This window comes from Venturia canescens, chromosome 1 (genome assembly GCF_019457755.1).
Source record: "Venturia canescens isolate UGA chromosome 1, ASM1945775v1, whole genome shotgun sequence".
Taxonomy (NCBI): domain Eukaryota; kingdom Metazoa; phylum Arthropoda; class Insecta; order Hymenoptera; family Ichneumonidae; genus Venturia; species Venturia canescens.
Window position 1 is genome coordinate 38100625 of NC_057421.1, and position 17990 is coordinate 38118614.

Consider the following 17990-nt stretch of genomic DNA (forward strand, 5'->3'; position numbering starts at 1 on the left):
CTTGCCCTAAACCCTTAATGACACTGGGTTCATCTGCCCGATGCATATAGAACAAGAGCAAACAGAATATCAGCTCAAATACAGAAGGCCTGCACTCTTCGAATCGTGTTTGTATGTGTGTGGATGTTTGCACCACAGAAAGATCGAACCTAACGTGCCTTTTCCTCGCCAGGCTGCTCCACTCTTTGAACCGTACGTTTTATTGAAAAAAAAAAATACGATATTAGACTATTTATCACTATGCGGCAGTTGTCCAAGTAACGAGTAATGACTGATCACATTTCTTTGCGTTCATGAATATTCTAGAGACCACCGAAGATCTAAAAGCAGTTTCGTAATAAAAAAAAAACTTTTAATTTACTTATGAAATTTAAAATAAGTTAAAATTCGTGTTACACCGTGATTCGGAAGTTGAATTCGAATATTGACTTCACAAAAAGTTCGGAACAAAAATAAAGGGTTTTCAAAACCTAATTTGAACGGGTGGGAATATGAAATTTTAGAATGACTAAATTCTGAACAGCTGAAATCTCGAGTTTAGAAACTTGGAATGATAACATGGAGATGTATAAATTCGACTAGAGCTTTGAATGTCGAAAATAAATAAAGTAGAAACTCCAAAGTTCGAAGCACCTTTTCATGCAAAATGTAATGTAACAATCGCCCATAGAACGAGGACTAAAATATCGATTTTTCGAAAATTCGACTGATATTACAACTTTTAAAATTTCGAAATAACGACCGTTCTACTATTCGGTTATTTGACATATTGAACCTCACCCATTTGAGCTGATGAAAAAGTAGGACTACACTTTTAAACACGGAGAAAACGAGGCCGAAAATGCTAGAGGAAACTACTAAGAATATAGTATCTTCGGGACGGTTTATACGAACTGGATTGCAGCATTAATTTGAAGAGCAGTATTAAGAATTCTTCTATCCACCATAATAAAAATACCAATACCCATACCTTTTATTCAAAAGACTCAAGAGTCTTTTTCTCCTATAAGCATAGTAAAAAATGTTTTCAGTCACTGAAATGTTTAAATTGTAAAGTATGCTTTTGGACAACTCTGACAAAAAACTATATGTATGGTAAAATGTCACACGTATCCGGTGTATATTCGTGTATTTATCATGGAAATTGCTATGCTGACAGTGAGAATTTGTGATTTACAATACATTTCCACTTATCAGTAAGTTTTAGTCTGACACGATGAATAACACTCGAAAACAAAACGAAAATAGTTCTCACGTGCATCACTTTTTGGTATTCACATATAAAGCTGTTTAGAATTGAAGGGACGAAAAAAAGGAAAATTCAAAAAATACTATGCTGTTTGTAATCGGTGGCTAAATATTTTGAAAATTTTTGAAAAATAATATATTCCTCGCTATATACAAAACGAATCCGTTTTCTCTGTGAAAATGGTTGGTCGCTTTGAAAAGATCGAAATTTTATTGCCGGACGATTTTTATTAAAAGCACATTTTCTCATGAGACCAGGAAGATACCGAAGGCGCGTCGATTTTTCAAAAATTTGGTTATACATTCAGCCGTATTCGGCATTCGACTGTCACAGGGCATTCATCGACTTCCGCGAGCGCGAGCTGTATTGATATTGCAGTAAATAGAGTTAGTCACACTTCCACCGATGGCTATGCATTCAGATTCCGGGTCAAACATCGAGGTTAAAATACACGAGTGGAAACACGAGTGCATGGAAGTCTGAAAAATGGATGAGCCGATCGAACAGAGAGTTTCAAATGACATATATTAAAAAAATGAAGGCGCGTTGAAAAAAATGATTTTCCCTCTCGACGGGTATGTACTCTCGTTCATCAAACTCGCAACTGACTTTCCCCCTTCCGGGGAAAATTGATCGGTACGCTCATGCGAGTGATTTATGACGAAATCTTGATGATCCTTTTGACTTATCATTTTCCTCCGAGGAACATCGAGAACCGTTCCATCGAAGGAACGAAGGTGGGGAAATTTAGAATTCGATAAGGGTGACAGTAATCTGGCGGATTCGGTACCGTTTCCTGGAAAACTGAGCACAGAAGCTGCCCAGACCCATGGAGACCATTGAGGATTTTTCAACGGCAATTAAATTTTCGTTAATTGATGTGATTTCGTTGGAAACTGAATCACAAAACAATTTTTAAAAAACTTTGTTTCATTTTTTTTTAATATAAAAATTGAAAAATTTCAAGCGATCTAGTCTAATTAGACGGGCAAAAAAATACTATTTTCACGAATTTTTTGACTTGTATAAATTATAAATATGGATATAAAAAATGTTGGACCTAAAAATACACTCTTAAAACACACAAAAAAAAATTTTATATTTATTTCACTCAGTTTTTGTATAGAAAAATGGGGGAGAAGACAGGTCCAAAAAAAAGATGGGTGCGTGAGCTATTGATAAAATATCTGGAATGGATGGTCGGAGAAAAAAAAATAAAAATCGTTTTAGATTCAATAGGTAAATGGCTATAGAGCATATCATACGATTTTTTATTTTTACAAAAATGACGAAATGCCCCTCATTTTTTCAAACACTACTTAAAAGCTCGTTTGTTCACCATTTTTTGCAAAAAAAAAATAGTTCCTCTCAAAATTTCAAAATTCGCACGATATGCGCTATAGCTATAGTCATAAAAAGAACATGTGGTAAGGATCGGTTCAATAGTTTTGGAGATTTTATCAATGAGCCGTCGAAAAACGTAATTTTGAGAAAAACGCGTTTGAACAAAGGCATGTACGCGGTACCGCGCTGGGCGGTGCGTATCAGCGGGCTCAGACAACCAAGTAAACGTCGTTCAAAAGTACACTTAGACTGCTCAGATCTTTATGCTACTTTCAAATGTGTATAATTTCGAAAAATGCAATTGAAAAAATAAATTTTTCGAAAATTCTACGTAGGGTAGACCCCTTAATTGTAGAAAAAACTCAGAAAAACAAAATTTTTAACACCATTAGTCGAATCTGACTCGACAACGATCCATTTTTTGGAAAATTCATGAGAAATTGAACGTTGAATTGCAAATTTCATTTTCTCCATTTTATCAATCCTAAAATATTAGCTATTTGATCTCAAATAACTTGACGGTGAACTGTCATATTCCACGACAGTTAACCGTCGGAGGAAAATCGAATGTGACAGATATCCGAATTTTCCGCCAGTTGTATCAAGCTTCCGTCTCTATTATATCTCACCGTTTCATTCATGATGTGATTGCTCAGTTGCACTGAGGACGGCAGTGATAACATCGAAATTCAATGCTTACGGACGAGCGTCTTTTCCAAAATATATACATTCATACATATAGAAATATTCTAGTTCAACAAATATCTCGTTTATCAAGTTTCCTCCAGAGCCTTAAATGACAAGATAACGAAACAGAAAGCGCTGTCGACGAATTTTTTTTTTCTCGCAAATAAAAAGAGAAATGAAGAAAATGTAGCCTAGATTCGATGAGAGCGTTGTTCGTCGCGCTACGATATTGTCGATGTACCAAAAACGTTAACCGGTAAAGTAATGTGTTTTATCTACTTCATTTTACTTTTTTTATACTTTTCTTCTACCTACTTTTTACTTCCTTTTCTGTCTCAATTCTTTTCGTCGGATATGTCGCTTAGAATTTCAGAATCGATATGTCTCCCGCACTTCTCGGTTCATCTGGTAGTGCAGATGTTCCTTGAGAGTGTCACGAATACTGTCGAATCAGAAGATAGTGCTGGGGAGAACGACAGGAAAAGGGATTTGTAAGACCATCGCATTTATATATGTCGGCTCTAGTGAAATCCTATCCCACCTCTTATGGTTGCTCTCTAAAGTTGAAAACTTCTATAACGGAAGATCAAGATCTCACATACGCGAAGAAATAAAGATATCTCATCTCATAGAACACTCATCATTGAGTTTTTCAAGCCAAGTGGATGAAATTCTGTTACGATCAATTTCTTTTTTCTCCTGACCACATTTCGTATTTTATCTTTCTCTTTCTCTCGGGATTTTATAATTGGTATTCTCTGCCTCGAGTGTAGATCTGTTTAAGGAGTTTCGCTACAGGCGATACAATGTTGCCATGCTAAACCATACTAAAAACATAAAAAATTTCAAAAAGTTCAGAATTTAATAAAATTTGATCAACATATTCTTTAGTGCCAAATTTGACAATACAAATTTTAAAAGATTTTTCTTCTACATGCACAGTTATCGAGTAATCGATCACTAAAGTTCACGTGTATAAGCATAGTGCATAGCGTTTCCATATATATAGGTATACATTCCGGGCATAAGAAATCTGCTTTAATGCGTAATTACTCGATAACTAGGTAGAAGAAAATTTTGAAAAAATTTGTGTTTTCGCACTTGATGTTGAAGAACATTATCACCAAATTTGATCAATTTCTTAATATTTAGACTTCTGTACCGAAACTCCTTAAATGTAGATTACATAACATTTTATTGGGGGTTGAGAATACCGAACAAGTGACTCACCAATAGCACTGGTAGTTATTTGTTCTATGCATTTCACTATATTTTAAGGAGCAGTTACACTTGGGGGTGTGTTATTACGTTATTATACGTTGCTGGTTCCATGAGCACGGTTGCGGTATCAAGTGTATGGAACATAAACTCGATTTTATTATTACATTTATTATTTTATGATATTATTTAACCCTTATTTGTATTTCGATAGTTGCTAAGAGTTTGGTTGATTTTGTGAGGACTGTATGATTGTACGATTTTCGATTTTGTATGATTTCGTACGACTCATTACCTGCTTCTGTTTCGCTTATTGTATTTCTACTTATGTTGGTTCATTTTCATTTTATGTTACCTTTATTTTCTTATGATTTATGGTATTATTTCTCATTTTTTTAAGTTTACATTGCAAATGGCTTAGTTGCCTAAAAATTGATACTGAGGCAAATACATCTTATCAAATAAAAAATCAAAATCTCTCTCTCTCTTTCTCTCTCTTTTTCTCTTCATAGCCGAGGGGAATTCTTCCTTCTATTCAGCACACTTTCTAGTTTGAGTTTTTCCCCCATTTACTGTTATCCCCATAAGAGTTCAGATCCAAAGTTGCTTTGATTAATTGATTTTCTCATAGCAGCAGCTTGCTCACAACTTTGCAGCGAGCGTCAAAAGATAGCAAAGAAAGTAGATAGTAATAAAAGAAGTTGGCCGCAGCGTTTTTTCAACATATTCCACTTGAGTATCTCGAGTGCAGAGGAATAAAGACGATATTCGTTCTCTCGCGTCCTTCACCCTCCTCCGCTGCTCTGTAGCTTTTGCTGTTCATCTTTATCCGGTTACGTCGAATGCGAATTGTCTGAAGCGACTAACGAGTTTTCACCAAAAGCTTTCTTTCTACTGTCTCGCTCTCTTCCTTTACTCTCCTTACATTATATTAACGAGCTTCATGGAGCTTCTAAGGATGTGCAAGCCTTGAAGACAGTTTCAGCCTCGAGATTGTCCCTTTTTGTACTTTATTAGAGTCACTTATAATTTCACCTAAATTAAGCACTCAGGACGCTTAGTCTCGATTCACGCCAGTGGCTATTTCGAAGGATTTTTAAGCATCGATGTGTCGCTTTCCCAAAAATGGATTTGCGAAATGTCCAATTTCGGAGTTCCCATTCTCAGAATTAATATCTCATTAAAATATGCGAGCTGATCGATTCAAAATGTTCCAATTTCCTTGATATAAAAGAAAAATCCTTTTATCGTCCGGTACTAAAAAAAATTGTTGAAAAGATTCGTTTTTTTTCTTCCGTACACTTACTCGTAGACGTATGTTTAAGTAAGCACGGTGCTCATCTTTGACACGTAAATGATCGAACGACGCATGTAGTATGGTAACTTGTAAGAACGAAAATGTTCTCAAGTTTGCCCCATTGACAAGATGTACGCAATTTATCTTGAGAGGGATGAAAACAAAAAAAAAGCTGCCTCACGCCCACGCAACAAACTCAACGTGAATTCGACCAATATGGATCTTAAGACCTTCCAAACGAAACCTTTTTGTGAAAACAGATCGACACGATTTTGCGAAGGCGTCTCTTCTCATTCGTTCACAGTTTTTTCTCACACAGAGGCTTTGTGGACATCCAAGGGAGAACTAGATTAACGTTGACTCAGCTCTTTCGGCAAAATTTAGCAAGGAATTTTGGTATTGTGTAAACTTACATGGAGTGGCACCAAAATGGCTCACATCGTTGATCCACGCTCTAACAAATTTTTCCTCTTCGAGGTCAAGACAATCTCCCTTCTATCTACTTTCTCTCTCTCTCTTCTTTTTTGGTCACGAATTCGAGAAAGTTTTTTCTGACGTAAAAACATGACAAATAACTTCGACATGGAATCGTTGTGACGAATTAGTGGTAAAACAAACGAAAAGTTTGCTTCCTAACTTCAGTAATTATAATCTCGTATGAATATTAAACTCGCATGTGAAGTACGCAATTATAGACAAAAAAAAACTGTATACCAACCGATTGGAGTTCTGTAAATATTTATAGATTTCAAAGATTTTTTTTTCTATCATAACGAATATAATATTCATTACTTTGTAAGAGAACCAAAGTCTCCAATAGGCAAAAATGAGAGAAACAGTGAAGCAAGCATTAACAAGCACAAATGGGAAGAAAAGTTGTACAACATCGAACGGAATTTAGCTTACGTACGTGACTTGACTCGACGAAGTTATCGACATACCAGACTCGTCGCTTTTTTGTTTCTCTCTCTTTTCCCCTTTATCTTTCACCCTCTCTTTGTTTCTTTCTACTGGCTTTTATGGCCTATAGAAATGGTCGTCTGTACATCTGACAACGACGACCTACCGGAAAGAGCCATATGAAACGAAACGGAAGATCGTATATCCATGGAATGAGATGAATCTCGAGTACCTACGCGTTCGTAATAATGGGAACACAGAAACGACAAACTTTGACTGGTCATATTCGATTCTGCTGTGTACACATACTCCGAGGCACGCTGGAGCAAAAACAAAAGTAGAAAATTCGAGAAGGAAGGAGCAACAGAAATAAACAAGAATTAAAAATTTCATTGAGAAATTAAAAAGAAATCGGAGTGCTTTACGAGAGAAAAAGAACAAATTTTTAGTATTCAGAAAGCTCGTAAGTTTCTCGCAAACATCAATATTCACGAAGATCTTTGGAGAGAGTCGAAAATATGCTTTCTCAATGAGCGAGCACACAACATCTAGATAACTAAATAAAAGCCAACTAAATAAAAATTTTGCACACATTTTCAGCCCAAAGTTTTTCAGCAATAGTATATCAGCACTTAGTCTCAATTATTGTCACTTTTTTTGTATAACAGCCATGGAAGGAGAAAAATGACATGGAAAATATCGATAACCAGATTCAAGCGTGCCACAATTTTGTGAAAGAACGTGTTTTCTGCCTGGTTTCAGGATCGTAGCCCACAACACTGACTAAGATATTAAGAGTGCGTTTAGTTTTAATATTTCGAATGCATAGAATGTTCGGCATACACGACGTCATCATGTTTCATGGATTTTTTGATTTTTTTTTTACCAAAAAAATTCCAATTTTTACCGTAAAAAATGAAAGAAAAAAAAATCTTTCTGTCCTAAAATTCACCTCTGACAACAGCGAGAAGAAGATGGCCTTGAACTCCTTCAAGATTGAATTGCGAATCTTAAATATATATTTCATCGCGATGTCTGTCGCCAGTCATTATTCGGACTGGCAACACTTATTATTTCGATAAAATAATAACGATTGTTGTAGTTATGAAGCGTGAGAAAGTTTCGTGCGATGATAAAGAGAAAAAAGGAAAATGTTCAACTGGCAGAGAATGCTGAAACGCTATTGGACAACCTGTCGAATGATATTTTGCATGAGGAACGTTGAAAAATGGTGAGTTATTTGATACGGAGAGAAGGTAAAGTGAAAAAGAACGAGAAACTTTGACTCTCGTTATTCAATTTAACCGCGTCGTCGAGGACAATCCCTCGAGTTTATTGAAACGAAAGACGAAGCGTAATATCGACGAGGAGAACAACGAGGACAACCGTGAATTCTATTTATAACTCACCGATAGCTATTTGTAGAGAACTGTCGATAGTAGCACTTTGGAGTACCTGTTCGTGAGGATGAGAGACGTACGGGCCTGGGAGAGAGAATCTGTTAAATTTTTTCATGAATCACAAGGTCGCAAGGGATGCTGCTGTGTATCTTGTCAATGAATGGAAAATGGAAATGACGTGCAAGTGGACGCTGCACATAACCATGCGATAAAAAAAAAATCAATATTTTACGAATTTCGAATTTATCCTACTGCGAATATTTTTTCAAGTCTTATTTAAGTCTCGACATCGAGGGAGAAAGTCGAATAGCAGTTCGTACTCATAACAAAATCTGATCGAATAGACACACGCAACAACTCGTTGTAGTTATATTCGGTATTTGATGACGTAAAAGATTGAGAATTGACAAACGACTCATGTGACTTACCAACCAGTCTTACGATCAATTTACTCAACTTTTCTCAATAAAAAAAAAAAAAAAAACCAGCAACGATGACTGAGGATTACGATTTAGTCATTTCGAAGAGTTTCGTGTTTGACTATAAGAAGTCAAATCTTCCTCTCACTGGATGTTCGGCAAGCCTGTCAACATGTTACAAAACGAACGAGGCTTTCGAGAGAATTTGATCTAAAACTCCGAAAAAGCATGTTTGCGGTTCAAATAGTTGCGTATCCAGATACGCAAGGGAATTTACTTCTGTAACAACGGAGAAAAAAAAATTTCGAGATTCTACTGTGCCATTAGCCTCAGCAAATATAACTTGGCCCTACTGATTTTTTTCTCATTGTGTGAAAAAAATCCCCACGGAGCAGGATAAGTGCAAAGTTATATCCGAGTTTTCGAATGAAGTTATACCATTTTGCCTCCGGGTTTACGGTCCCCTGCTCTTAACGAATTGAACTAACTCTATACGGATACTATGAGTTCTGTAGACACAGAAACGCGTTTTGCATGTTGACGAACAGCGTCTACAAGATAACGTGGAACACCAGTAGAGCTATTTCCGATATCTTAGAGTACGAACTACTTTCCAAGTTTGCCTTGTTTGGTAAAATAAGTGGATTTTGGTACGCGTAGAACATACAGGGAACCGGAGATGTTCCTACCTGAGTTTGAATCTTTAAAACATTTACAAAAACATTCAATCACAGGTTGTATTTTGGCTCGATAATTATTCAAATTTTACAATTTTTCAATCCCATTTCTCTTTCGAAAAAAGATCATTGCAACCTCAATTTTTTCGACGATTTAAGGTAGACCGTGCCCGAAGGATCGTACTTTAAGGGCGTCTAAATAGGATCAATTTTTACTCCCTAATTAAAAATATAATCACTTTAAATTAGTGTCAAAGTTATTCATTCGAATTTGTGAATACATTTTTTCAACTTATCTTTTGGCGAATGAAATTACAAGCCATTAATTAATCGAGAATCCATCACTGATCGAACCCAAAATTTTATTCGTCTCTGGCAAAATTACTGTAGTTTTTTATGAAAAAAATCGCATTAGAAAGCGCAAAGAGATAACACAAAGGGAAATGGATCAAGAAAAAAGTATAAATAAAAAGGCAGAAGGCCATGACAGGAATGGGCCAAGCCAAGAAGAAACAAAATACCGAAATAAGCAAATGTACTTAATTTCGTTCGATCTTTAACGTAATATATCTTTATTAATAGTAAAACAATCGTCTCGAATTTTTTCCCTGACCTTCATTATTTACTTCATTGTTATTGTGTACTTTTTCATAAAATTCGTGAGAAGCGCTCATTCGTTACATGAAAAGATAAACGATTTTTTACTCTAGTCCCTATAACCCTGTGTATTTTTCATCATATTTAAACACATTTATCTCAATAACCAATGAAACGAACCCTTTAAAATTTGATACCCGTGTCAGTCGACTACACCTTTAAACTTTCTTCAAATGACTACACAATTTAAACTCTGTTTAAGAAAATTGTTTCGTGCATGAACTACGTTCAAATTGTCAAGATTTCACGAATTAAAAAAAAAAAAAATTGAAAATCGTACACAAAAATACTCTTCGTATGAGTTTGGAAAGCTCCATACTCTCGCTAACAATCGATTAAACAAACTCGTTGAATGTACCCAGAACAGAAATTTGCTGATGCAACGAAATTTTTGTCCGATCAACGAATAGTGAACAGTATAGAAATGGTTAACCGAAACGAAAATTTAGTTTATTCACGCACACTCGACTCGTTGGCTCGAATAATAATTTTTTTCCCGTACGGATACTGAAACATTGTTGTATCAACAGAATTTTTGTTGAACTAACAAATTTCATTTATTTTTATCTATTCGTAGAATTACAGACCAAATTTCTCGTTGAATCAACGAATTTCTTTCGCAGTGTGAATTAATGAACTTCAACTGGAACTCATTGTACTCTAATGATGTCAATTCTATTTTGAGCTCGGTTATAACAGCTCTTGCGAACGTTACGTATGTGATCCTTTCATCTGACATATTGTTGATTAAGTTCGGGGAAGATCGAAGTCTGATAATAATACCTGCTGTTCTCACTTTTAATTATAATTTTCATGACAATCTCTATTTATAGAGCAGGTATATCATCGATAATCCAAACCTCCGCAGTCTAGTTCTACACAACACAGTGTCACAGGAAGGGTATTAGGGTCGAGTGCGAGTAGAGAGGGTAGAAAAGAAGAAGAGAAAAAGAGCAGTTCGACATTTCTCTGGCGAAAGAACCCTCGACGATCCTTCAAACTCTGTCGACCGATTGATTTTAAATTTAATGAAATATAACGCGGATGCCGAACAATAGAATAGTTGATTTGATCAATTTCATCAAACCTCTATCCATATTTAAACAATAAAAATTTTCAAACAAATTCGACTTCAATGCAACTTAAGGTAACTACTGCACTGCATGCTAGTCAAATAAGTACTAAATCTTCAAAACGCTTTTAGACCAAATTTACCGTAGCGATTAAATGTATTGTTAGTGGATTTTTATTAAGATGTAAAAATTTAAAAAACGCTAGTTTTGCAAACCATCAACTGATAAATGCAAATTTCCACGCTGACACATTTTCACTGGTATTTTTCAAAGAATTATCTGCGTTTATTCATCGATTTTATTGCAACAAGTCTCATTTTGTTTGTCAACCGGTCCTCTATGAATCCACCAAGTAGTTGTTTTTTTAACTTGATCGTTTCACTGTTGCAGCTAATTGTTCAGTACGTGAAAAAACTTTTTCATTCATAATTTCTTATTTTCTTTGAAAAATACCTGTAAAAATGTGTCATCGTGGAAATTTGCATCTATCAGTTGATAGTTTTGCAAAACTATCATTTTTAATATTTTTTCACGTTAATAAAATATGCTTGAATACATATCTATTAACAATAAGTTTATAATCGGTACGTTGAACTTGGTCTAAAAACGTTTTGAAAATTTAGCACTCATTTGACTAGCATGCAGTACAGGAGTTACCTTAATTGTTTCGGCACTCGAACTGTGTGCCTACCGAAATGTTTCATAACAATTAGTTCATTGATTGCAAAGTTATACAGTTACAAACAAATATAAAAAATTTCGATTTCACCCATTCTAATATTATAAAAATCGAAATTTCGTTTAAACGAATGAAATATTATGAAAAATTACGAATGGAACTAAAAAACGATTTTACAATTTTTCAGGTCGTTGTCCTAGCTGTGACGTTCGTTGTAGCTGTTGGTACGAATCTTGGTATTGCAGCTTGCGTTTTACGCTACAAGGAAATGAGAACGCCCACGAATCTGTGCTTAGTTAATTTGGCTGCTGCAGATTTGCTCTTTTCGTTTGGTGTACCTGCGGTCGCCTACACCAGGCTGACCCAGTCTTGGCGTCTTGGTGAAACCGTATGCAGATTGCTACCATACTCACAGGTAACGTCTCTCAAATTGTTCGAAACCCTTTTTCTCGGAACATTAAAACTAATTTTGCACCAAGCATATTCAAAATTTTCATTATTTTCAATCTATTGATGTTACAATAGTATAATTGAATCATAAATAAACTCGAATACCACAATTACCAAAATGGACGCAGTTTTCAAAAATGTCACTTGTAAAAAAATCACATTTTTGTTTCGTTTATAAAAATTTTCGTTATAAAAAGCCCCAATATTAATTTAATTCAGGGAATTAGATTTCAGAAAAGCAAGGCGATTCATTCACCGAAGCAGTTTTTGATAAACGAATTAAAAACAACAATTTTTCAAGTATATTTTCTCACCGCGGACACTCTATAAAACCGTGCAAGAAAAAAAGCACAAAAATAATTAAACAAATTGTTTGAACGTAAAGTGCTTTTTACCTTGAAAACTTGAACTCGATTCAAAATTGATTGCCAAGCAAAACGAGAGATTGACATGAACTCGATGAGAGCTCGAAACGGTGCAGTATACTTATAAAGTAATAAGAAACTATCACGTGCTTCTGGCATGCAAGAAATGATGGGAAAATTAACTCAAGAAATTTGACAGTTGTTAACGGAGTTGTAGAGTATTTACAAAGCATATGGAAATCGAAGCAAAGTATTTTGATGAACTATGTTTAAGGGAATTTGTAAAATTCTTATTTGTGTGGAATTGTATTAAAATTTTCATGAGTGTCCTGTTTCTTCGAATTCGCGAATCGATTGAGCGCATCTTCACGACCTAGTCTCGCGGTCCCCGGAGAAAACGGCGACAACTATACTCCATAAATTCATTCTCTCTCCTCTCTTTCACCCTCTTTCTTTGTGTACTCGGTTTTTTGCTCTCTCCCACTTAGCCTGCTCAACTAAAAATATATATTTTTATCCTCGTGTGTTTCCCGGATATGAGAAAAGCGTGGTATTAAAATAAATTCCGTAGGCTCGCACGCGCTCGCACGCTCTCTGGACTCTCGTCAATCCATGCCTCGATTCGTGCATTGTCCACACTCGCATGAACGTTGAGCAGCCGTTAAGCACGAAGTGAGGAGAAAAATCTTGAATGGAGATTACTCCGGATGCTGGACTCTGTAAAGAAACTTTTTTTTTTTTTATTTGTAACAAGAAAAAAATGACGCCAAAAGAGGGAGCATTTCCGGAGGGATGCGAGAAAAACAAAAAACAAAAAACAAAATTTGACTCATCCCAAAGTTATTTATTCCAACGGTGATAAAAAAATCTTTCGGAAAATCACAATTTGCCTCAAGTTTTATTTTCAGTCGCCCAAAATTTATTTCCAATGTTGACATTCAAGCTGGTTCAAGCTTATTTAACTCGGCCCTCGAACGATGATTCGTAAACTATTTTTTGCTCATACAGAATAGAAAATATCGAATGAAAATGTTTTTTCAGTGAAAAACGAGAGATCTCGTGGAAAACAATGTCTACAATCGTATAACGACTGTCGCAGAATATTATCATTTTGAAATTGATATATTCTTCTGAATGGAGAAACGCAAGTAGAACCGAGAGATCGAAGAGTTTTGTCATGTTCGAGAGTTGAAAAAATGCATCGCATTCCCGATGAATCATTCATACGGTTGTTCGAACGTTTAGCCACGTGACGTTAAGAGTTTTTTCCGATATTTCTCGAGTTTTGTGAAAGGGGAAAATCGTATGAACGTGGATGCAACTTTCCTCAAGGGCAAAACTCCACGAGTGCACTCCATGTTTTTTTTTGTCATTCTCAGCGATTCATCATATTCCATAAAAGTCCTCCGAACATATTTCGATTTATAAAAAATATGACAAGCAGCATCGAGCCTCTTTTGCATAACTTTTACGGCTCGATGGAGGCAATTTTGCCATCTTTACGTCAACATGCATACTTGGAAGACGTGATATCGCTATTTTGTGAGCTTTCCTTTGAATCCTGGCGAGCACATTGCCTGCCCGTGAATGCATTCTATTTAACGTTTTTTCAATTCTGTGAAAACGCACGTTTGATGCTCGAGAGAAAAACGATGCACATGAAAGCTTGAGAGCACGACCAGGTGTATTTACCTGAAGAAAAATTGTTCTTTATTCAATCTCATTCGCGTATCTTACCGAAAGTATTATGCTTATTGGTTCAAGAATCCTTCCAAGGCAATATTTTACTTTATTGAATTCTAAACAACCTTAAAAATAATGAGCATAGACATTATAAATGAAACGCAGTAAAATCTGCTCTCTGGAAAAACGATGCTGAGATTATTTTGAAGCCATTGAAATCTCTCGTACAATTCCGCATCGAACAATTGAGTCCATCAATATTTAAGCAATTTCCTGGAGAACATGTAATCCGAGATGATTAACGAGCTTGTGATTTGTAATCCGTATAATGCCTGTTGTCAGATTATTATATTCACTTCGTTGATCCCCAAACCGAGAATTATATTATGACGATCAGAAAATAATTACATGTCGATCAAATAATCCATATTGCTACAAACGAATGAGTCAAGTAAATTCTATCATATTAGAATTGACCGCCGTGAATCAATACGAGAATTATGACCGAAAAATATAAAGTCTATGGGTTCCAACGCAGTTTTACGCAACCAATTTCGCCAATTATACTAATGAGACTGTCATCGCAATAAAGCTCGTTATTACATCATAATACTAGTGATTAACAAGCTCGACGAGCTGTAAATATAAACGAGTAATGACATAAAATGAATTCGATCTTATCAATCCGCCTTCCACGTGACGATCAACTTCGTAAAGTATAAAGAATCCATTGCAAATCAATAATATTGCAGGAACACGTAAGGCATGTGCGAACTGTTTTAAGATTAAAGTGGGAGATGATGTGTAAGAACACACAAAAAATGGATTTATTGGTCAAAGATGCATTGAATATTGCATACGATTTTTTTTTCCTTTCTGTCGATGAATTTTCCGGAAATTAGCAAAAAGAAACGACATACCCGAAATCCCAAAGACCGAAGACTTTACTCATTGAAAGAATACTGTCTACACAGTGAACGAACACTCATATTCAACATCACAGCTTTCACTGATGCCTATTGGTTTTGTTTATTTATTGTTCATTCAATGGAAAGAGTTGGGAAACTTGACCTTACATATGAACACTCGCGAATTTGATGCATTTTTAATTATTACATGATAAAATAGTGGTTAAACTTGAAGATTGAACAATTTTATTCTTATATTAATTGAAACTTTTCTTTAATTTTTTGATTGATAACAAGCCACCTGATCGGAAACACTCGAGACCGGGTCTATTATTGCGATTTACTGAAAAACGAACTCGTTGAATGTTTTATTTTTTTTACGCGCAGTGTCATGTGCACTCTACCAGGGTACAACACAAAGCTGTTGTGACCATTGTAGAAACTTCATAAAAAAATAAATATTGTACTTTAGCTTGCTATTAATTATTCGTTTATAATCATTTTGTTCATTCAATGGCGGGTGTTCTGCAAATGGACGATTCACCCTGTGCTCACACGAGCTTTGTTATTTTTGTCTTTAACCACAATTTTCTATTGTCCGTAATTTTCGAAGCCTGCTATACGAATCCAACTGACTCATCGGTTGATTCGACGATTCGAGTACATTAAACGTCCATAAAAAATGGATTCTGCTAGTATGAATCGTCATTTTTGTTCGCCCACCGAAGCTGCATGGATTTTCTCAGGATATAAATAGATCTGCGGTCATTTTAATTTCGATGCGTAATCAGAAATCAGGATAAGAATGAAGAGCAAAAGTCCATTCATACGTTAGCTCGTTAAATCGATCATTCTGAAATCTAAATGCAATTGGTGACTGGAATATTTTTGTTCTCGTTTATTTCTCGACAGAATGAAGAAGTGTTTTTCCAGGATTAAATTGACCCAAATAGAGTGTTCGTAAGCCAATAAAATCGCCCGGAGTTTTTTCGATCCTAAAATACATCGAAGACATAAAAGTTTGCGAGGAAATTTCACCAAATACAATTTTTCACCCACCCAAGCCGCGCCGTTCAAACAAACTTTCATTATTCGTATGAAACACTATTTCAGGGAAAAGATGAATTAAAACATCGATGAAAATAAATTCATGGAAATTTCAATGCAAATTTATGATTCCGAATAGAGAGAATATATTTCGTAATTATTCTCACTTCCGCGGCACCGCGACTCCCACAATCCCAAACGAATGATCGATCCTATCCGTCACGCGAACCAAATTGATTTCGAATATCCCTCCGCAGTTACTAATATAAAATCGACTCGTCAAGGCGAAGAATAATTAATTACTCAAATTACACCAAAAAAATACGACCTTTGCATCTCCCTGCTAAAGTCTCAAGCTCGTGTATTCCTATATGCATACTCAAATCGAATGGTGAATTACGAGATCAAAGAGATATATACGGTTTGCCATAACTTTTTCTCCTTCTCTTTGAAATATTTCGTTCGTCCACCCTTTGACTTTGAAGTACGCAGGAATCAATTAACCCGATGCTTCATCGAGTTTAATTCCAAATGCTACATATATACACACTTACCCACGTTTGTACATACAAGATCGGAGAGGATTGTTCAATGAATCAGTAGAAGAGTTGCATCTATTTGCATTTGTACTCTTCCCCTGTACAACGGAGTTAGTCAATTTGTACACAAAAGCCCGAATCTCGTAAAGCAGCATTCGTTGCGTTATAATAAATTACGTTGATGCGCCATCGGCCGCGTCTCGAATCCATGAAAAACATGGACCGTTTTTCCGCAATCACAAATCTCCATAAACTCTATTATTTTTGGCTCACAATGACGTATGAAATATTTCTTGCTCTCTCTATTTTCTCTCTTTTGGCCTATCTATCCGCATGCATTCTTAGGTATATCGAACGGTCTACGTCCATCACGAAAGAGAAATGCTGCTGTGAGCTCCATTCCATCTTCATAGTTGCTTTTTGATGTCGGTCAAAATACGAGAACGTAAATGATGGGCGCATATCCGCGCTGCTCGGGCAAAAAACCCTCCCACGAGTACACGCTGCTTTGACTCTCCTTTGTGGATGAACGAAGCATGAAAATATTCGTAGAAAAAAAAAAAATATGAGCCTCTCCTCCACTGTTTTTAATCTTATCCGACAAACGTAATGTTTCAAATTGCATTATATTAATAACGCTATTAATATTAATAACGATAAGCATGCCAGAAAATTACATGAAATTGTCATTGACATGAAATTTCATTCATTTCGAATCATTCCTCATCAACCTTCATATTTTGGATCTCATTCGAGGAGAAGCTGCTCAATCGTTTCATAACTGGATGATATTTAGCCAATGTGAAATTATTGTGTAATTATGGCGTACGAGAATAAATTGTTTAATTATACTGAGTAATGATTATTGATTTTTCTTCAAATTTTGTCTAGTTTGTGTGCGGTTTCGTGCTGCTATGGACACTGACACTGATATCAATGGACAGGCATCGATGTCTTGCAGTCGCTCCTTATAGAAGCGCTTTAACGGGCTCACGTGTACTCGCAGCGAGTTTGCTCACTTGGATCATTGGCAGCTTGATATTTCTACCAGCTGCTTTCTGGTTCAGGCCAAAGGTAAGAGTGATAGAAAAATCGTTGTCGATGGATGAAAATACGAGAATGATCCAGGATAAATATTTTATTTGAAAATATATTTGAAAAAGTAAAGTGTAATTGCGAAAAATTTATTCTCGTTACAGGAAGTTATGGGCGATGTGACGATTTGCACATTGGTTTTTCCGAGGAGCGACGTCGTCAACATATCACTTTGCTTCACAATTCCGATAATCATAGTCGCCTGCCTATTGCCAATGGTTCTTCTTGTTTATCATTATCAGAGAATCTTTCAGCGCATCCTCGACACGAGGAGCCGGTGGGCCGTTTCTTGTGTCACTCAAG

The 17990-nt window shown here is 35.8% G+C and overlaps 1 protein-coding gene across 1 annotated transcript in view; it reads left to right on the forward strand.

Moving 5' to 3' along the window:
* Positions 1–17990, forward strand: part of LOC122415274 (free fatty acid receptor 4-like) — a 43433-nt gene that overhangs the window by 21774 nt on the left and 3669 nt on the right. Inside the window, exons 3-5 of the mRNA XM_043427289.1 lie at positions 11788–12015; positions 17484–17666; positions 17792–17989. Coding sequence (XP_043283224.1) covers positions 11788–12015; positions 17484–17666; positions 17792–17989 — 609 coding nt within the window. The remainder of the gene's footprint in view (positions 1–11787; positions 12016–17483; positions 17667–17791; position 17990) is intronic.